A 22,189-nucleotide genomic window follows, 5' to 3' on the forward strand; every position below is an offset into this window, starting at 1 on the left:
ACAGAATGATTGTAAAATAACGTAAACAATTTCAACTTTTTGAATGAAAACAAAAAAACATTCCCTTACATTTGTAATGCCATCAAAATCAAAAAATCAAAATCAAAAATATTTATTCAGTTTAGACCACAAGTGGCACTTATCAGGAGCTACTTACTTATTGTAACTATAATTGTTATGAAGTTATTGGCCAACCAAGACTCATAAAAAAATCCTAATCATTTATAGAATAGAATACATAAAATATTTTTATGCATAGTAAAAGTTTTGGATAAATAATAATTTTATAATTCAAATTAAATGTAGGTAAGTAGGTAGGTATTTGTAATCAACAATTAACCAATAAGTGTTTGTGTGATAATTAACCAATAAGTGATAAAGGCTCTGCCATTTCTCTTATTTTTTGTCTTACAGAGAAATAGTAAGAAAGATGTAATGCCACAAAAACTCAAGATGGTAATCAAGATGTTCACATTCCCTTCATATTTATCATTAGGAAATGTAAAACTACCCACTGCTGCTGCCCTCATTTCCTTAGCATAGTCTTATGACTGGTATTTATATCTTAGGTACCTACCTATTTTATTGTAATAAAACCCTGTGAACTATGTAAATATATAAATTACATCAACAGCTGGAGTTTCAATCAAACTAAGGGCAAATGTTGATGTATGCCATGGGTTTTGCACAATAATGTGATAGGTATAAGGGATTACTTAATTTAGGGTTATATTAATGGTGTTATTGAATTAATTTATCTAGTTAATTAACCTTAGGATGATAACAATAGCAATCAGCCTCAATAACCCACCCACATAAGTAATTAGATTTTTGTTGCCAATGTAAAGTAATAATGATTCTAAGGACCTTTAGTTTTATGAGGTATAGAAGTGGGCTTGTATTAAACTTACTATACTTTCCCACATTTTGATACCTTCATTTTATATTTTAAAAGCTTAAAGAGCTGTTGTTTCAATTTATTTAGATTCTTATACATGTCAGTTAATATCACAATTAAATTATTAATATTAGATAAATCCCTGCAGTCATTAAGATAGATGAGTGTAGTACGCTCAGCTTATTTTTTAATATGGCATGAACAATAAAACATGAAGTAACGTAAAGTTTTTTCGCATTAGCTTAAAAGAAATCTCCAAATAGAATATTTAAATATCAATGTTTTTTAATTTAAGAAACGAAGGTCAACATTGTTGATAAAACCAGACTAAAAACATCGATCAGGTGAGTCTTATCAGTAAAATAACAAAGAGAAATACATCTTAATAAGGTTGTTCCTTTCAATCACATCAATTTCTACCAAATAGTTCACCTGATACATTTAGTGTTTAAGTTATAATTATACAAATCACTTTACATAACTAAAAATCATAAATTCTGTTATAAAAATGCTTTTTTATGAACATGCGCGGCTGTTTTGCCACTCACTGACAGACACGATTCTAATAAGATTCCGAGTAGTTTGATGAGTTAATTATCAATCGCTTACATAAATCCAACGTTTTGTATCTTTATCATGAAATATCACGACATAATTCAATAAAATTAAAAAGAAGAATTACAAAAAGATTTCTTTTGGAGGTTATAGAAAGTGCCATACGAATTAGGACTTTTCATGATACATATTAAATAAGAATGGTATATAACTTTAGGTAATATTACTTACTGTCTATATTGGCGTCCACTGCGAATATCACACTTGTAAATTAACACAAAATTTTCAAATAAACTAGAGGTAAACACTAAAGCCGTAACGTCACGCACAAACCCGAACTTTAGTGTTGTTCTGATTTGTTTCCCTGTAAACTGACAGATGACAGCTGTGTTTGTGTAAATCGATTAAACAATCGACTCATTTTTTTACACCATACATTTTTGGTTCCTGGATAATTAATTAATTTATTTATTTATTTAATTATTTATAATTATTAATAGAATTTTATACGCGAATTTTTATGGATATATACATACGTTTATTTCTCAATTGAATCATTTTTTTACACCATAAATCTTATGTTGCTCGATAATTAAATCAATCTTTATTTTTCATAATATGCTACACTTGCTTACCTTAGGGCGTTTTAAATTTTAGACGTTTCGTGCCGGACGTTTAAAAGCGTTAAAAGACGTTTAGAAAGCGCCCTTAATTACTACTACCTTATTAACTTCTCTGTAACATAAATAAATTAAGTAGGTCTAGGCTAGCTAAGTGTGGTCAGAAGAGTCTTAATTTTTTTTAAAACTATGTATGATTTTATTTATGATTTATTTTAAGTTTATTATTATAGCCCGACCAGGAACATAAAAACCCTCGCCATGTTGCGGAAAACGAATGGTACTAATTTCTTTTAATGGCAACAGTAACTGAAAACTTCATTGACTTGTCACCTTGCATGTCAGTCTATTGCTGTCAAAGTGTAAACAAACTTTATTTTAAATGAGTGCAATTGATTTTGTGAATTAAATTGCTAAAATCTTTTTAAAGTCGTGAAAGAAAAGTGGTTCACAATGTGTTAAAGTATTTGTCGAAGAGAAATACTAAGGGTTCGGACAATATTTTCATTGAATAATGTTTCCGACAAAGGTTGTCAAATTGACTGACATGTTTATCGTATAGTACAGTCCACTATGAAAATTAGCTGTGGTTTGTTTCAACTACCTATTTTAAAGTTTTTTGTCACTTTCTAAGTGTTGAATTTTATGGAATTGGGAAAGAAGTACCGAGTTTGATGCGTTCATGAGCAGACATTGTAGTTGAATATTCAAGTTCTGAATTTGATTATTGATGAATAATAAAATAAATCCTACTAGCTCGATTGATGGTTTCATTTAATTTATTTAAACCAGGTTACCTATAATAATATTTTTTCGTTAATTTATGAAAATATCAAATTAGCCCGTAATCCTGAATCCTGATACATAAAGTTAGCCTATTAATTTAACACAGGTACGACTGTACTCAGTGTTGCACTATCAAATGCAATTGAGGCGCCTCTATGCCAGGGTTTTTATGTTCCTGGTCAGGCTATACCATATTTCATAAAAATTTTTATAAAAAAAAGTTGTAACGATTCGGATCTCGATTACCATTCGATTGATATCAGACATCCCTAAACATGTTGAATGTGGCTCGGTGGAGTGGGGAAGGCACCCGCTCAACCAATGGGATGGCGGCAACCCGTCTGAAAAGGTGGCGTGATCGCTACGTCACCATTGTGAAACAACTATAGCTATAGTGCTATAGACGTATTGATCAATACTTGAAAATATGAATGAAAATACTAAGGAAAATACTGTGGTACATTTCCAGTGCAGAGCTATTTTTAAAGCATACCTTTAAAATGATGAATCGTAAGTTTAAGAAATCCCAACTAATATTATAAATGCGAAAGTAACTCTGTCTGTCTGTCTGTCTGTCTGTCTGTCTGTCTGTCTGTCTGTCTGTCTGTCTGTTACGCTTTCCCGCTTAAACCTCGCAACCGATTTTGATGAAATTTGGCATAGAGATAGTTTGAGTCCCGGGAAAGAACATAGGATAGTTTTTATCCCGGTTTTTGAAACAGGGACGCGCGCGATAAAGTTTTTCTGTGACAGACAAAATTCCACGCGGGCGAAGCCGCGGGCGGAAAGCTAGTATTCTATAAATCTATTAGAGATTTTCGAGGTGAGCGCCATCTAGGTATTTTGTACCCATGCATCTTCTGTTTTTTATTTCAGGTAATTTGTTGTGGGAACTGTGGTGGGAACTTGGGGTAGGTTTTGTAGGTTCTGTTTTTCGATGAAAACACAAATGTGCGTCGTTTTAAATGGATAACATTTTTTGTTAGGTAAACACAAATTACATTGCTCAGCTTGGGATAGATGGCGCTATCTAAAATAATCGTTGTTGATTGTATCGGAAATCGAAGATCATCGGATTATTTCTTTTTCTTCTCTTTGTCTATTTTCATTAGATAGGGCTTTTTGGGGTTTATCATCTGTATCTACTGATTATGACAGTTTCAAATTTTATTTGTAAACAACATTCATATAATAACCTACATCCCAGTAAAGGATTTTTAAACAGTAACTACCTTCAAATTACCTTTAATTTCTAGCTTCACATCTACATAACAAAATCAATGATGTTCAAGAACTACAAAGACATTTGCGACGTGGTTTCCTTGCTTGTGCACTGTCCTTCAGAGCGCTCGTTCCTGTTGACCAAAGAGGCAAGTGGCGAGTTCTGGCTGCCTTGCAGCAAGGCTGAAAAGAACTGCTGGAAGATGACCGCCCACAAAATAAATTTTGAGGTAGAATATTCATAGATATCAATTTATTTTAGATAAGTATAACAAATCTTCTACCTACCTGAAAGATTATCTTCTACCTTTAAAATAGAATATGTTCTAACTTTATATAAGTTTGATTCGTGTCTGGATCTTAGATTTGAAGGGAGCAGCATTTTATAGGCCCCACGAGTTGTGTGACACAAACAACAGTATTTTGATTGTTTGAATTAGTTTGATTATTACCCGACTGCGCCAAAAGAGGGTTATGTTTTAATAACGAATTTGTAGCTGTTCGGAATGGACGCAACGACTCATTGCCTGCCGCTCCGCGTATACAAGATCTGGATGCCCAACCATCCGCAGCAGTGCATCTACCACGCCATTTTCAAAGTCGCAGTTAAGTCCGACACCAAGAAACGCACTAAGATAAAGGTACTTTAACGTATATTTTTTTAAATCTTAATATTCTGGGTGCCTGCAAAAAGATTTTCATTTATGACACTTCCTGGTGACGGTTTTGGCAGGGGCTACGCAACCGTTTACAATGGTTCAACACAGTGGAACTGGAGCGACAGCGGGCTCATTCAACTCTGAGGAGTCCAGAGGTGGCTGTTTTCGCGCAAATGGCTATGGGCGATCAACCTAAGGAGGCAGAAACAGTTGTTAGTGTTGCCTATTCTGTAGTCTTAGGTCTAGGTTACATCTTTATTGGTGGAAATAATTAGGAACGGAAAATGATCTTGAATTAGAACTGAATGAAGACATTTTTGTAAGCATTATTTTTATGGAAACATTATAGGAGATGGAAAGTGGCATGCTGATAGAGATTTGCGAGGAGAACGTGATCACTGGCATCGACGGCGCTGGGGCAGCTACAGGCTCTTCCCCCAACTGCCAGCTGTTGCAGGCCGCTAACTATACCAAAGAAGGTTTTCAGCTCATAAATTGTTCATTAGCTATGTTGAACTTGCCTTTCTCTCATAGACATTTCATCATCTCGTCTCTCAGTAGCACCAGTAGGTACCCATCGGTTTAGTTTTTTGGTGCCGCCGGTATAGCAGTCTAATAAAATTTTGTATTGTAGATCAGATCCGCATGTACCAAGAGTTTCTGGTGATGGTATACCCTGCCCTGTACATGAGCCCGTATGTCTTCACCCAGTTCATGCTGGACCTCGGATGGCAGCGAGCACAATGTCCTAGTCTCTTCAGGCAAGTAATTTTTTTTTGATAATAGATGATAACTAGGTGGCTAATACTTACTTACCTATAGGTAGTAGGAACTGTTTTAGATCGGGTCACAGATTTACTTCTAAAACTCGTAATATCTGTAGTCTGTATGTATACGCAATAAGTTTTACAGTACTTTGGCTAAAACCTTCCATATTACTAAGGTATTTTCACAAACATCAATAATTCACTATTCCGTCTATCGGGCAGTTGGCTAAAATCAGTTGTAAAATACGGATGTCGAAAGACGGTTAACACGTTGAGTGCGAAACCAGGTCTATAGACCTTGTGTACGTCTCGCTTACCGTGCGGCTAAGAAAATTACAGTCTTCCTTGTCGTGCGAAAGGCATAACTTCAATTGGGTACGGTGTAGGAAAGTGATGAATATATATCTATGATGTATTCTTAAAATAGAATCCAATGATGTACCTACCTTAATACCAGGTTTTTAGACCTGGTACCGCACGGAAGTAATAAAATGTCTTCACAATGCGAAACCAGGTCGAAGCACCTTGTACCCTGCGCACCTGGTACCGCACCCCACGCTAGCTTCGTGCAGCCAGTGTTGCCTCGCATTCGTAAGAAACGCACATGTCGACATGGCGTCAAGAGAAACAAACAAAATCAAAACTTCAAATTGATTATAATTTAATTTGGTACACGATTTATTGCTAATTTAAATAATGTTTTTCGTGACAAACATTTGAAGTTGTAACTAAATGTTATTAAATAATATGTTTTCTTTAAATATAGCTTATTTAAGTATTTATGCACGTATGTCTTATTTGTAAAATATTTAGACTAAATTATTAAAACATCTTTGTTTGTTACTTTTTTAAATTTTTATTAAAACTTAATTTAAACTATCGATATTTGTATTTCACATCCCTAGAATACCCACCAGACTTCCCTACTTCAGTGCGGCACAGGGTGCATAAGCCTTGTATTTTGAATATAGCTATAATTTTTATACTAAATAAGTTATTCACGAACGCCTTCAGGTGTATGTCAATAAATGCATTATTATTAATATTCAAAGAAAAAAAAACACAATATCTATTAACATGAAGCCAAAAATAAAATTAATATATCTTAAATATTACAAGGTCTTTAAGCCTTGTGCCGCCACAATGTAAGTTTTAATACCAGGTTTACTGACCTTGTACCGAAGGAATGGAAAGTATTAGAAAGTTACTGCCGCAGCGAAGGTGTTAAAAGGCTGTTTTTTGTATGGAGTTACATCGCTCCGTGAAAGGATTCGATTTTCGATTCGATCAAAATGTGCCACTTGTCTGGACCCACCGGTATTGATGCCATCTCATCATCTCAGCCATAGGACGTCCACTGCTGAACATAGGCCTCCCCCAATGCTTTCCATGTTACCCGGTTGGTAGCGGTCGTCGGTCCACCTTGTGGGTGGACGTCCCACGCTGCATTTTCCGGTACGCGGCCTCCACTCCAGAACTTTGCTGCCCCATCGGCCGCTAGTTCTGCCATCTGAATTCTATAAAATCTGTGTAGCAGGTTAAATCTTGCAAATTTTGCAAGCTGAAGCAAATTTGGCCAAGTGTTGGTTACGTAGGGCGGCAGACGTGACCGGGCGCGGGGGCCTGTCGTTCGTGGAGCTGGTGCTGTGGATGGCGGCGCTGGAACCCGCCACGCAACACAGCGGCGTCCCCGCCGAGATCCGCTGCCGGTACATCTTCAGGCAAGTGCTTACCGTGTTAAGCCCACAGCTGATTTCATCAATATCTATCTATCCTTGATCATTTTGGTATACTTACCTCTTAACTTCGAACTCCTCTTAATTCTTATGTTTTTCTGATTAATATGGTTGTTGATCGACTTTCCCTCGAGACAAACTTGGCCTTTAGGTACTGGTTGGGTTTATTTGGCGGTCAAAATGTAGATTCTCCTGCCTACATAGGAGTTGCAGCGTTGGGAATGAGAGAAGGAAATCATCCTGAATTGATAAATGCCTATTAGCAGGCCTGGCTCACTCCGCGCGGTACGTCCGATAATTACCTACAGCGAAGCGCCCCGCCGGCGGGTATTATATCAGTCGAGTGTCACGCGCGCGCCCGTCAGGACGCTGGCGTGCGTTGTAGTACCTAATTCTATGATCGAAGTATTATTTAAAAATTGACATAAAGAGAAAGAAATATTATTGTGCGGCATTCGGGTGTTTAAAATCGAAAAGAAATCTACCGGATTTATCTTTTTTTTCGCTTCCCAAAGATGCTGAAAGGTATGTTGGTCATGTAGGTAATCAATAATTCTTAGGATAGTATAGGAACCTAACCTACCATGACTACTGCTCAGAATGCGTTCGTTCGTTTCAGCCAAATGACGTCCACTGCTGGACAAAGGCCTCTCCCAAGGTTTTCCATAATGAATGCGTACTTACCTACATACGTACCTCATTATAAATAAGTAGATTAATTATTTTTTCACTAGGCAGCAACCCTAACAGCAGGGCCGGATCTACCTATGGGCTGATTGGGCTGAAGCCCAGGGCCCCGGGGTTACAAGGGGCCCCCAGATCCCGCTAAAAAGTAGGCAATAATTTGAAAAAAAAAGTGGTCTGTAAAGTCGGTTTACGGACGATATTTTTACGTGATAACGTCATAAGAAAATATTGATTAAAAATTGCATACTAAACAGATTTTTTAAAAAAAATTTTTCTTCCTATTACTTCTTGTAAAGAAAACGTAATAACTTTTAAACTAAGAGGTATATCCTGATAAAATAAAAACAGTAATAATGCTAAATAACAGGCGATACTAAAAAAGTACATAACTCAGAAAATGACAACAAATAATAAAAAAATGATACATTTTGAGAAAAATCTGCATTTTAATTCGTGTTTTTTTGGTTATTTGATAAATTTCTCCAAATAATGCCCCCATAACAGATTGTTTTTATTACTTTGTGTTATTCATTATCGTATTACCTTTCACAATGTTTGCAATGATCGTTTGAACTAAGCCTCTCCGGGCGCGCCACTCAACGCTTCGTTATCAACGAAACTGAAAGTGGCTCTAGATTTGTAATTTTGATAAAAACAAGTTAAATTTCAAATAAAACGAAAGATTTCGATGTAAAATAAGCATTTTAGTTAAAATTAAAATTGTCTCTACCTGTAGCGGAGAATAATGTGGTGGCAGGCCTTTGTTCAAACGATCATAGCAAATGTTGTGATAGGGATAGAGACTTCCGATTTTTGGTTTTACAAAATTAATACGATAGCGAATAATACAAAGTAATAAAAACCACCTGTTATGGGGGCATTTTTTGGAGAAATTTATCAAATAACCAAAAAAAACACGAATTAGAAACAGTTTTTTTTCAAAAAGTGTAATTTTTTATTATTTGTTGGCATTTTCTGGGCATTTTATGTATTTTTTTAGTATCGCCTGTTATTTAGCATTGTTACTGTTTTTATTTTATCAGGATACACCTCTTAGTTTAAAAGTTATTACGTTTTCTTTACAAGAAGTTATGGCAGAATAAAAATTTAAAAAAAAACTCAAAAATGTAGTATGCAATTTTTAATCAATATTTTCTTATGACGTTGTGTCGTCCGTAAACCGACTTTACAGACAACTATTTTTTTTTTTCAAATTATTGCCTACTTTTTAGCGGGATCTGGGGGCCCCTTGCAACCCCGGGGCCCTTACGTTACCTAACGTAAGTAATTGGCAGAAAAAAAATCTCAAAAATTTTTTGACCTCTTTTTTGTCGATAAAAATAGGTCTATACAACGTGTCCCAAAATTCAAGGATAAGCCGGCGCCGCAGGATGGACATAGTCATGACTACTTTAGGAAAAATAATAAAAAAAATCTATCTCAATTATTTTTTAAGTTACACAATAAATTATGAAATTCGTCGAAAATTGACACCCCTTATGATATTTTACATTACCACGACTACAATTTTTCAAATACTTCTGTTTTTTTGTTTGTATTGGCAACTTAAGTAGTGCTGCTGTCCACTCCAATTCTTAAAACCCCCAGAATCCTTGCAGTTTTTACACAAAAGTTAATCAAAATATGATATTTCCTTAAAATTTTGAACGATTTTTACTTTCATTCCACTTTGACTCGTCGTTTTGTAAAAAAACAGTATGAACACTACTGCGGCAACTTTATTATAAAGTTGACGCAACTATCCAAGATTCAAAAATGGTATAATACTCTAAGAAAACTAGTCGCAAAAAAGATATGCGTACCATTTTTACAAGCACTTCGCTTGTTAGTAGTATGGGATAAATCTTGCAACTAAATTTAAAACCAGTTCTCCTCAACAAATTGAGCTGAAATTTGGTATACTTATGTAAGTACGATGACAATGCAATATTATGGTATCATTGAGCTGGATGGAGTCTGGAGGTGGCCATAGGAACTTCTAAATGAAACGGCGGAATTGCATCTAATTTAGATTCGTTAAGATCTCTTTTTTCAAGCACTTTGGTGCTAGATGATGTCCAAGATCCTGATGATGAAGTCAAGAGGTGGCCAGGAGCTGGCCATAGGAACTTCTTAACGAAATAGTGGAAGCTTATCGAGTTTGGGTTCGTTGGATTTGTCTTCTCGGGCACTTGGGCCATGAGATTGAGAAACAACTAAAAAGTTTAAAATAAAGTTGTAATCGCGCATGGAATTTATTCCTCTTTTTTTCTGTTTGCGCTTTCGAAATTATTTGAACCTTGCATACAATTATTTTTATCGTTAAATTCTTTCGTAAAATTTCGCATTAATGCTTGTTTTTAAAAAAGTTTTTTTTATTATAACTTTATTTTACACTTTTTAGTCGTTTCTCAATCTCATGGTCCAAGTGCTCGGGAAGTCAAATCCAACGAACCCAAACTCGATAATCATCCGCCATTTCGATTAGGAGTTCCTTTGGCCAGCTCCTGGCCACCTTTTGACTTCATCATCAGGACCCTGGACATCATCTAGCACTAAAGTGCTCGAAAAGATATCCAACGAACCCAAACTAGATGCGATTCCGCCGTTTCGTTTAGAAGTTCCTATGGCCACCTCAAGACTCCATCCAGCTCAATGATACCATAATATTGCAATGTCATCGTACTTACATAAGTATACCAAATTTCAGCTCAATTGGTTGAGGAGAACTGGTTTTAAATTTAATTGCAAGATTTATCCCATACTAACTAACAAGCGAAGTGCTTGTAAAAATGGTACGCATATCTTTTTTGCGACTAGTTTTCTTAGAGTATTATACCATTTTGGAATCTTGGATAGTTGCGTCAACTTTATAATAAACTTGCCGCAGTAGTGATCATACTGATTTTTTACAAAACGACGAGTCAAAGTGGAGTGAAAGTAAAAATCGTTCAAAATTTTAAGGAAATATCATATTTTGATTAACTTTTGTGTAAAAACTGCAAGGATTCTGAGGGTTTTAAGAATTGGGGTGGACAGCAGCACTACTTAAGTTGCCGATACAAACAAAAAAACAGAAGTATTTGAAAAATTGTGGTCGTGGTAATGTAAAATATCATAAGGGGTGTCAATTTTCGACGAATTTCATAATTTATTATGTAACTTAAAAAATAATCGCGATAGATTTTTTTTCTTATTTTTCCTAAAGTAGTCATGACTATGTCCACCCTGCGGCGCCGGCTTATCCTTGAATTTTGGGACACGTTGTATATTTTCATATGTGCACTTTATCGTGACTCACACTGTATGTATAAGAATAATATATCATTATAGAAACAGTTTTTTGGCATGGCTATTAGTTGAGTACTAAGATAGGCCCCCAAGTAGTTTCAGCCCAGGGCCCCACAAATTCACGATCCGGCCCTGCCTAACAGCGTAAGAAGAGTTCAGAGGCACGCGATAGAAAGAGACAAAACTTGTAGGTGAATAAAATTGTAGGTACGTAGTGCTGTGCGAGCTGAATTCCACTGTATCGCGTCGTAGCAAGACTCGCATTTATTTAAATCGTCTTGCGGAGTAATCCTTCTGTACCTGTACTATTACTTATTCTGTGCTATTAGTTCCATGGGCTTTAGAAAGCATGACTAATATTGCACTGATCTAATTTATCGTACTAATCAAAAGGCAAAATATTTACAGCGCTCGAAGTTACCTACTATCACGAAGGACCACACATACCACAGGTCTTCGACAGCAACCACGACCTTAAGAACATAGAATACGAGAAGTAACTTAGCTGCCTTTGATTATCCTACCTGCAACTTAAGCAACCATCACAAGCTCATAATCAAAAGGCAGTCAACGTGACTATCATCACGAAGGACCTCATACCACAGGTACTTCGACAGCAACCGCGACCTGAAGCTGGAGTACGTGGAGTTCAAGGAGCTGGTGGCCGCCGCCCGCGCCGCCCGCCAGCTGCCCGTCGACGCGCTCAGCGTGGCCCGCGACGCCGACGTCTGCCTGAGGTACTGCTCCAGGACTAAAGCCTGGTCCGTGAGCACGTAGAATTTTGTCCAATGACCCCAAGCTACCTATCTTTATCGCTCGCGCGTAATTATGTTGCTGTCGCGCTCGCACACTCACTGCGGGCGCCCGTCGCTATCGAAGGGATATCTACTGGACATTGGTTATACAGGCTACAATAGCCCCAACAGTGTCGGTGTTGGACTGGCCGAATCCAGATCCGAGGAACACGGATTCGAACCAAGTCATCCGCTATCTTAATTACCTTACCACGAGGGTTTTTGATCCAACCGGGAGAGCACCCGGGAGGTTCATTACCGCTGTGATGATGGTCTTGAACACGGAAATATATTTTTTTAAGTCCTGTAAGGTATAACTAACTTTCGCTCCTATCGGAGGTGCGCAATACAATTATTTTTCTAATATTTACTTATGCAGAATTCAAGATGATAGAAATCACAGGTCACAGTGAGACCCTGTCCAAACCATGTTCGTTCTATTATACTTTACGGCGCGTCTCAAGTGGGGGAGACTGATGCCCGTTTTCACCATCAATCTCTAATTTTTAAGTGACTCCTATGTTAACAAAATTCCTGTTATTTGTTACCAAAGGGGTCACTTAAAAATTAGGAATTGATGGTGAAAACGGGCATGAGACGTTTAAAAATTTAAAAATTATACTCCCAGTTGCCCCTTTAAAGGAGGCTGGGGGCAACTGGGACATAATTTTTTACGAATTTCTAGTTGCCGGTGGGGGCTCAAGTGGGGGTGACTGGGAATAACCCATTCGTCTGTGTACGTTCCATGCCCATGTTCAAAATAACCTAGGTACATAGCCAACTCGATAAAGCCGCAAGTCTCCGCAGGCAGCTGGGCATCCAGCCGAACTCGCAGCTGCCGCTGGCGGAGTTCCTGCGCGGCGTGGGCGAGCTGCGCCTGCGCGGAACCAGCTCGCTGCTTCGCGCGCCCAAGAGCATCGCGGGCTACCTCGTCGACCTGCAGTACGTTGAGCTTTGGATGATCCACTGGTTTTTATAACGCATGAAATCCTTTTACAATGAAACCATGTGGAATAGATAAAATGTTCTCAGAGTAAATACAAATGAGTAGGTCATCTTCATAGAAACGCACCGAGCGCGGTTTGTATGTGAGCGCACGCACACACTGACCAAATTCGGCGCGACCACTTTTTTTTTTTTGAAGGGACGCGCGCTGGTAGCTTGAAGAGCTTTTCCAGCTTCACCGGGCAGAGTGGCGAGTACAGAAGGTACTCTAGCCGTTTGGCGATCCGACGTTCGCGATCGGGCCGTATCGAGCGCTTAAGGCGCCCGATCAGTGGCGAACCCAACTAGAGGGTTGCCCTCCGCGGTGTTGGACCAAAGTCCAGCCTACGGCGGGCGAACTAGTGGGCCCGATCGAGGGGAGCAACCACGACTAACCGCTAATCCACGCAAAATTTTGTCAGTGTGTGCGTGCGCGCCGCATACGTGTTGGCGCGCTCACATACAAACCGCGCCCGTGCGTTTCTATGAAGATGACCTACTCATCTGTATTTACTCTGGTTGGGCTTTGGATGATCCACTGGTTTCTTTTAAAGGTTCGGCTAAACCAATGCGATCAGCCAGCGTGCGCGACGGCGATTGCGATCAATGCGTTTAAAGTCTGATATGGCCATTGGGCACGCCGGCTACACGCGTTAGTTTGGCCGAACCTTTACAATGAGACCACGTGGAATAGATAAAATGTTAGGTATTTAGTGCAACAACCGCATTTGGCAACTTTGTGGATTTTTTTTATGGTAGGTTACATATTATTGTTCAAACCTTAGATGACAGCTAACAGTAATTTGATGCTTTATACTTTATAGTGCTTCTTATGGGTGTAGAGTATGCTAACAGTTCTATGCTTATTGCTCAATGATTCAAAAACATTCCTTTCCGTTGAGATTGGAAGATGCAATAGGGCTCCGAAAGCCTTTATCACGATAATTAAAAATCATTGCAGGGAAAGAGATCGTGAACTCAGCATGCGAAATGCTCAATCCACTTCAAAAATACCGCCTCCGCAAAGTAAGTCAAACAATACGCTGCTTGACAGTTTATTTATGTACTCTTCTTATGTATCTACTTATTTATTAAGTACTAGCTTTCCGCCTGCGGCTTCGCGCGCGTGGACTACATTATCTACATATTTTACGGAACCATATTTTTTTCTAAAATAAAATGTAGCCTATGTTACTCGTGGATAATGTAGCTTTGGAATGGTGAAAGAATTTTTAAAAACGGTCTAGTAGTTTTTGAGCCTATTCATTACAACCAAACAAACAAAGTTTTCCTCTTTATAATATTAGTGTAGATAACTTATTAAGTAAAATATAATCAAAAGTAATTTGCTTAAAACGAGTAAAGGTTCGGCCAAACCAACGCGTGCAACCTGCGTGCGCGATTGCGATGGCGATCAGATGCGTATGAATTTGTCATAGGGTTAATAACTCTATGGAATTTGTAGCGGGTGAGTTCATTCATATCAACGCGACCTGTCGTCGGTCGCGGCGATCTATGCACGCGCTGTGACCACCATCGCTTTAGTCGACGCGAGCTGCACGGGTAGGTTTGTCCGAAGCTTTAGATCAAATGGGTGTAACTCTCAGATATCATATGATCTGAGGTGTAACTCCTGCCGGCTGCCTGACCTCCTTCTAGACCCACAGTCCTCTTGTGGATAACGGTGTTGGTTGTAAACTTACTTAACTGTTTACATAAGGTTTGAATTGTAATTATTATTATACGACTGTTTGTTTTCCTTAATAAAATAAAATAAAAAGTAACTCCTGAAGGCACGGCGTGCGCGCTAGCGGAAGGTTCGCACATGTCGGGCGCGGCGCGGGCGCCGAGCGCGAGCCGACGCGCGCGCGCCGACTACGCCGTGGCCGCCTACACCGTGCGCCTGCGCAAGCGCCCGCCCAACGAGCTCATCGAGCTCAACCAGTTTGATGGCGAGTCTTCCCATCTTCTTTTACTTTCATAGCCATCTTAGATAGCAATGCGGGAGGTCGAAACATATTAGTGTGATCACACCATCTCAATTACTTTCTCCTTCCTTCTTCGCTTCTTCCTTGCGTTGCACATGATAATGATGATCCATCCGACCAATTTTGGCCATGGCGACCACTCCGACTCCCAGCTGTCTTGGCTTACGTAGCCGACCTTCGCGGCAAACCCCCTCGCACATTGAGGGCATCTGAGCACGCACGTACTTCGGTGTGCGATCTAGCGTTTCGTCCAAAACATTAGTGCATAGATTTGCACATTGTCTAAGCGACAATAGCCGAAAGGTGAAGGTGTCGGACTAACTGACTTGTATGTGACACGAGGAACGCAGGTTTGAACTCCGCTACCGCTGGAATATTGTAGTGAACACAACACACAACCTCGAAAAAAAAATTTTGGTGCAGTCACAGTCACAGCACATCATCATTTTTGTTGCAAAATCGCACCTATTACAAATACATAAGGAGCCACAGTGTTTACCATGATGTGCCGTACATAGCACACCGAGGCTGGAGGGTTAAACATGCGGAAAATTGTCCCAAGTCGAAGCGATATCCCGCACACCGAAGTATGGGCGATGCACGGGTGAGGGAAAGAGAAAGGAACCGAGATGGTGTTCACACTATTAGGTCTTGGCCAATTTCAACCTCCTCTGTAGTCTAGTTGTAAGACCACCTGCTTCAGACGCAGAGGTCCCGGGTTCGATTCCCAGTAGGGGTAGATTTTCCTGTTCGGTTTGGTTAGTGGTAGGGCTTGTTCTAAGTCCGCCTGGCTAGCTACCACCATCTTACCTAAGTCTGTCGCCATAACAACAATGTACCTGTATGTACCCAACGATGGTTAATCGTTGTGTTCCGGCAGTTAGAGGTAAGATAGGCAGTTCCTCCGTAGTTGAGGTTTCCGGGTGAAGCTCGCTTCCACCTTCGGCCTGATCGTCACTTACCATCACGTGAGATTCAGGCCAAGAGCTTCCGCGTTGTAGTTAAAAAAATCCTCATAGTGTACTTGCGCCATAACGTGGCAGCCGTCCCCCAGAGGAGGCGGTGAGCGCGTCGACGGCGCGGCTGCTGGCCGGCGCCGGGGCGCCGTCGCTGGACGTGCTGGGCCCCGCCTCGGCGCCGGCGGAGGCTTTGGCCGCCGTGCACTACTTCGCCTCCGCCATCGAGAAGAACTCGCACGTATGTCCTCCTGCCAGTTCTTTTATTTTCATTGGTATTTTCTTAGGATGCATAAATATTGGTATGCATGAAAATTGAGACTGAAATGTGGAGCACTATTAGAGGTCTTGTTGGAAACCCTGCTTGGCCTTGTAAATTCTTCACGTACTATGGGGTAGAACGAACGGAACGACGAACGGAACGAACCGGAAGACGTGGCGTGGGCAGGCCTCCCACTAGGTGGACCGACGATCTGGTGAAGATCGCGCGAGGTGCCTGGATGCGAGCGGCACAAGACCGGTCTTAGTGGAAATCCTTGGGGGAGGCCTTTGTGGCTTTGGCTGAAACGAACGAACGAACTATGGGGTAACACTAGAACGAAATGTTAACTAGTGACTGTGACAGAATCATCGGATTACCTACGTATCATCGGTGGACGCTTTTATTTTTCTTCCGGGTACCTACTGGATCCACTAAATTAAACACCAAATTAAGAAAAATCTATTATATTCCAGAATTAGAGTAAGTAGGCCCAGTTGCTGGAAGAAAAAATATTTAACAAATTCAATCCGGCGACTTGGCCCGTGGACCAAGCTAAAAGTGGGCCAAGTCGCCTCCCTGGCAGACTCCCTTTTTTATGCAAGACAAGGCAGGTATTTGATCACAATCGCACCTGATGTCAAGTGAGATGTAGTCTAGGATGGTACATCTGCCCTGTAAGTGCCTATTCACTCTCGCCTTATTATACTGAGGCTATATTGTCCAGCGGCGCGGGTCGGGCGGAGGCTCGCCGCCCACGAAGGCGGCGTGGGCGTGGGCGGGCGCGGGCGAGGAGGCGGCGCTGGGCGCGCTGCTGCTGCGGCTGGCGGAGGCTGTGCGCCCGCTGTGCGCCGCCGAGCCGCGCCTGCTGCGCCTCGCCTCGCCGGTCTACGCCGTCGGTTAGTGCCTCCTACTGCCAGTTAGGAAGCCTTTCATTAGGACTGAAATGCAAGCCATGGCCGTACCAATTTGTACCAAACCAATACCCAGCTTCTGCCCTAGGAGTTAAGAGTAAAGATACTTCAGCCTTGATAAACCCTCCTTGTGTTTGTACTTAGCTCTCTGTTTCACGTGAGGCCCGTCCTAAGTCGTCGACTTAGAATACTGCGTACCTCCTACTTACTACGAGTACTGGCTGTGGCGTAACTATAGGGTGGCCGACCCGAGAGGGCCCCGGCCCCCGGCTCAAGTGGCCGAGCTCAGAAATTACAACGTGACTGTTCTTACTGAGAATTTGCCACGGGCCTCGGATGGTATAGTTACGCCTACTGTGGGATATGCTCAATCACAATAAGGAAGGTAGTGTTAGTGCTTCCTTCCGAGCGGGTGTTGTGCTCGGGGACCAGCCCAATTTACACCATCTTGATTTTTCCTATTCTGGGCAGGGCAGAAAACTCCCGACACCGCGATGCAGGATTGTACGCGCGGTGGTGTATGCCATAGTGAAGTTATAACAGCGCCATCTGTTGGTACACTAGTCTTGTAGTTGAGTATCGTAGATGTCGCCACACACCCATTGGCGTATTAGGGCAATTTTCTCGAATCGGTAGCCCAAACTCCTGAGGCACCAGACCATTCTGGGGTAGGCACGGCCTCCGCTGTATTAAGGCGTGTCCACACATGCCGCCGGCTTTCAAAATGAAAAAAGATGCACGTTACGTGCCGCCCGGTATGTGTGGATATGCCATTATACGCGCCTGGTGGCGGGCGGCAGGCGACCTGCACGGCAACCTGGGCGCGCTGCTGGCGCTAGAAGCGGCGCTGTGGCCGGCGGGCACGGCGCTGGCGCCGGCGCGCGTGCTGTTCCTCGGCGACTACGTGGACCGCGGCGCGCACGGCGCCGAGCTCGTGGCCTACCTGCTGGCCGCCAAGCTGCAGCGGCCCGCCGCCGTGCTGCTGGTGCGCGGCAACCACGAGACGCGCGATATACAGAAGATGTTCACCTTTTACAAGTATGTCAACTCTGCGATACGATTTAGTTTTGAGCCACAACAGACTAACCCGTATTCACAAACATTACTATGAGGTCTCACAGAGCTCTATTCAACGCTGTGCGTTCGATTTTCTGCTTTAGGTACATAAGCAAGCATCGTTACCTTTCTAAACATCGAAGTACCTATTTAGATGTCACTCGTAGTTAGACTCTTTAATCCACATCACACACAAACGGTTTGGTTAATAAAAGATTTAGGCGGCTTTATCGCTAGAAAAAGATTCTTGCTGGACAACTCAACAAGAAAGATAAATGCTGATAAGTTATAAATACCTATCTTTGATGACATTATATGCTCTGAAAAGACTAGAATGTTCTTTTTATCCTAGCTATATGTGCTCTATTAGGTCTTAATATTTTGAACTTTGATCACAAACACACGGGTCTCGGTTATTGCCAGCGAGTGCATCAGCAAGTACGGCGAGACCGAAGGGCCCAAGATCTGGAACGCCATCAACCACGTGTTCGACGTGCTGCCGCTGGCCGCGGTCGTTGATGATAAGGTGGGTATTTTAATCACAAAATGTCTGGTTCAGTTTTGTCGTTGATTCGGGATTATTCCCACCGCTGCAACTAGTGTAGCCAGGATCTACAGCTTGACCAAGGCCAAGTTTGTCCCGGGGGAAAGTTTAACCGCAAAGAAATTAATTTGCCGATAATTGTTTAAGAGGAACCGGGATATTTCCAGTCACCCCTCTCCAGTGTCGCTCTCACTTGGGACAGCTAGGAATTTATTTATTCCTATCCCATCTCTCCTGCTAGTGAAAAACGATACTTATTATAAAACTGCTAAACTGTAGGGGATAACTGGGAATGACTAATTTTATTTATGACGTAAATATCCTCCGGGATGTTGTCTAAGGGCCGGTTTCCACAAAAACGGAGCGGAGCAGAGAAGTGTGTTGAATAATCAATCTCCGCTCCGTTAGAGGGAATCCAGTGCAGAAGGCTTAATCCGCGTCATTCATCATCATCATTTCAGCCATAGGACGTCCACTGCTGAACATAGGCCTCCCCCAATGACTTCCACATCGCACGGTTGGTAGCGGCCTGTATCCAGCGCCTTACTGCTACCTTTAAATATCAGGTCGTCGGTCCACCTTGTGGGTGGACGTCACGCGCTGCGTTTTCCGGTACGCGGCCTCCATTCCAGAGGAGGAATTGTGTAAAGCAATCGTAATCATTTGACAGAATAATCGTACGTTATGAACTGTCAAATGATTACGATTGCTTTACACAATTCCACCTCAGAACCTTGCTGCCCCATCGACCGTCAGTTCTGCGTACTATGTGCCCTGCCCACTGCCACTTCAGCTTATCCGCGTCATTAAAAAGGGCATTTTGCGCTTTGCGGATATTTTTACGTCTTCGTCATCTCAGAACCCCGTACGTGTGTACAGGTGTTCTGCTGCCACGGTGGCATCCCGCCGCCGTGGGTGTGTCCGCTGATCTCCGCCATCGACAAGGTGCCGGTGCCGCTCACGCGGCCCGCGGAGCAGAGTTCCATCGCGTGGGAACTGCTGTGGAACGATCCCGTCAAGTAAACTACACTCGTTTTATTTATGGCCAGATATGGCCTGTAGTGTCGGTATACGAATTGACCTTCCTACTAAATCCGCCGAAGTCAAGCATGTACCTTCACTTGCATTGAACCTACTTAAGCAGGTACTTTTCGATTGTGAATGGTCCAAAATCGCGCGGCTAAGAGTCAATCACGCTGCTCAAACCTGGTGACCAGTCACCAGTATCTGCCATACGCACCTCTTCTTCTTTTCAGCCAAATGACGTCCACTGCTGGACAAAGGCCTCCCCCAAGGTTTTCCACAATGAACGGTCCTGCGCTGCCCGCATCCAGGCTCTTCCCGCGACCTTTACCAGATCGTCGGTCCACCTAGTAGGAGGCCTGTCCACGCTACGTCCCGCCCGTACAGCCCGCACCTAGGCTGGCATGGCTTCTTTTTCAGAGTCGGGTAGATTTATTTCTATGTCCAAATAACCAAACTAGCAATAACAAATACACAAAGAGTTATAAAATGAGTTTGTCCCAACTCTGATGCTTGGAGCACGGAGGCGCCGAAGGTGGTACAGATACAGTCAGCGTCAAATAGTTTGCCCCACCACAAAAGTGACCAAAAAGTTGATAACACTACCCTATCCCAGTCCAAACAAAGAAGTATTGCGAACTTTTTGACTACTTACTTTGGGTGTCGGACCCTGCTGTACAATGTCACCTGTGCTAAGCAGGCCGAACAAGATGACGGCGACGCTAGCGCTTGAGCTGGCCGCCAACGAGGGCTTCGCGGCGAACGCCAAGCGCGGCACCGGCCACGTGTTCGACCAGAGCGCGCTGGACCGCTTCCTGCTGGCCAACCAGCTGTCGCACGTGCTGCGCGCGCACGAGCTGCACCAGTCCGGGTTCATGGTGCGTACTCTGGTCTCCGGGGCTACTCCGAAAAACAACCGAAGTTTTTTTTTTATGTGACAGGAGGCAAACGAGCAGACGGTTATAGTCTGGTCCGTGAGCACGTAGAATTTTGTCCAATGATCCCAAGCTACCCATCCTTATCGCTCCCGCGTAATTATGTTACTATCGCGCTCGCACACTCACTGTCGGTGCCAGTCGCAGTCGCGACAGCAATATAATTACGCGCGAGCGATAAAGATGGGTAGCTAGGGGTCATTGGACAAAATTCTACGTGCTCACGGGCCAGGCTTTAGAAGTTTCCAATGTTGCCATCCCCCTCATTCCTTCCACTTGACACCACCAAAACGACACCACCGGTGGTGTTATATGGTATCTCTAGTCCATATGACACCACCCTAGTGCCATCACCATCTACACATCATGTAGAAACGCGTTTTTGACAAACAGCTCCCAATTCATTATTTTAAGTAATCTAAGGTAAGAACTTTGGTCTTTTGACAGTACCTAACTTTTTTTGTATGTAACATCACTAATAGCCGGTGGTGTCATATGGAATCTCTAGTCCATTGGTACCACCAAAACGACACCACCGGTGGTATCAAGTGGAATGATTGATCCCTCTCGCCCAAAGTGAGACGGGGTAAGATAGACCCGAAACTACGTAAACAGCGTTTCGGAGTAACCCTGCAGGCCCGATCTCCACCAAAGAGGAGAATGTGTTTGAATCATCATCATTTCAGCCATAGGACGTCCACTGCTGAACATAGGCCTCCCCTAATGCTTTCCATGTTGATCGATTGGTAGCGGCCTGCGTCCAGCGCTTCCCTGCTACTTTTATGATGTCATTGGTCTACCTTGTGGGTGGACGTCCCACGCTGCGTTTTCTGGTACGCGGCCTCCATTCCAGAACCTTGCTGCCCCATCGGCCGTCAGTTCTGCGTTTGAATAACTAATCAGATTTCCGAACTGAAACTGAGCGGAAGTGATGTCAAAATAACGAAATCTGATTGGTTTTCGAACACATCTTCTCTGCGCTTTGGTGGAAACCGGATCGTCTAGGCAGTTGCAGTTCGCGACCAACGGAAAATATTATCATAGTTTACTTATAACCTTTTCCGTGGTTCGTTGTAATATCAGGTATCGTCTTCATCATTTCAGTCAATCAATGTCCACTCACACAGTTTACTCGTTGATGTAGTGTATATTAGGCCAGACTAAGTGCTTATACCTAAGTGCGACTGTACAGTCTCGAAATGTGTCGAAATCGTCCACCGACAACAGACACCTTAGAAAACTACTAGAATACTCCATATCCCTCAGCTGCTTCCATGTTTCACGGACGGCAAGTTAGTTTGTAACCAGCTCACTGTGTCCAGTGCCAGCTGCGAGGCCGGTTGGTGTCGGTGTTCTCGTCCAACCGCTACTGCGGCGGCAGCAACGACGCCGGCGTGGCGCTGCTCGAGGACAACAAGCTGCGCCTCATCCGCGTCAACGTCGAGTGACGCCCTGTATTACTTGAGCATACTCAGGCGATGACCGGCTCCTTTGGCCGAGCTGCTCCAGTGGAGAC

At 42.4% G+C, this 22,189-nt stretch overlaps 3 protein-coding genes across 3 annotated transcripts in view; 2 read left to right on the forward strand and 1 right to left on the reverse strand.

Moving 5' to 3' along the window:
• The window catches only part of LOC135087379 (long-chain-fatty-acid--CoA ligase 4), an 84,820-nt gene extending 83,016 nt beyond the window's left edge, over positions 1–1,804 (reverse strand). The window contains exon 1 of the mRNA XM_063982161.1: positions 1,685–1,804. The gene's annotated coding sequence lies outside the window, so the exon portion shown is untranslated. The remainder of the gene's footprint in view (positions 1–1,684) is intronic.
• LOC135087457 (dTTP/UTP pyrophosphatase-like) overlaps positions 1–22,189 on the forward strand; it is a 139,995-nt gene that overhangs the window by 107,181 nt on the left and 10,625 nt on the right. The window lies entirely within an intron of this gene.
• Positions 4,039–22,121, forward strand: LOC135088008 (uncharacterized). Its single transcript, XM_063982887.1, has 17 exons — positions 4,039–4,310; positions 4,578–4,721; positions 4,814–4,948; positions 5,089–5,218; positions 5,374–5,500; positions 7,102–7,227; positions 11,826–11,957; positions 12,822–12,956; positions 13,960–14,024; positions 14,792–14,950; positions 16,041–16,183; positions 16,929–17,100; positions 17,916–18,153; positions 18,595–18,697; positions 19,595–19,734; positions 20,439–20,616; positions 21,996–22,121. Exons 1-17 carry the CDS (start codon positions 4,140–4,142, stop codon positions 22,119–22,121), a joined length of 2,424 nt encoding a protein of 807 aa, XP_063838957.1. The 5' UTR covers positions 4,039–4,139.

Source organism: Ostrinia nubilalis, chromosome 3, assembly GCF_963855985.1.
Source record: "Ostrinia nubilalis chromosome 3, ilOstNubi1.1, whole genome shotgun sequence".
Classification (NCBI taxonomy): domain Eukaryota; kingdom Metazoa; phylum Arthropoda; class Insecta; order Lepidoptera; family Crambidae; genus Ostrinia; species Ostrinia nubilalis.

Excerpts from the sequence above, each read along its gene's own strand:
- LOC135088008 (XM_063982887.1), top strand. The coding sequence starts at position 4,140 with ATGATGTTCAAGAACTACAAAGACATTTGCGACGTGGTTTCCTTGCTT. Across the intron at positions 5,501-7,101 it reads CAATGTCCTAGTCTCTTCAG|GGCGGCAGACGTGACCGGGC; the intron begins GCAAGTAATTTT and ends TTGGTTACGTAG. Across the intron at positions 16,184-16,928 it reads CCATCGAGAAGAACTCGCAC|CGGCGCGGGTCGGGCGGAGG; the intron begins GTATGTCCTCCT and ends TATATTGTCCAG.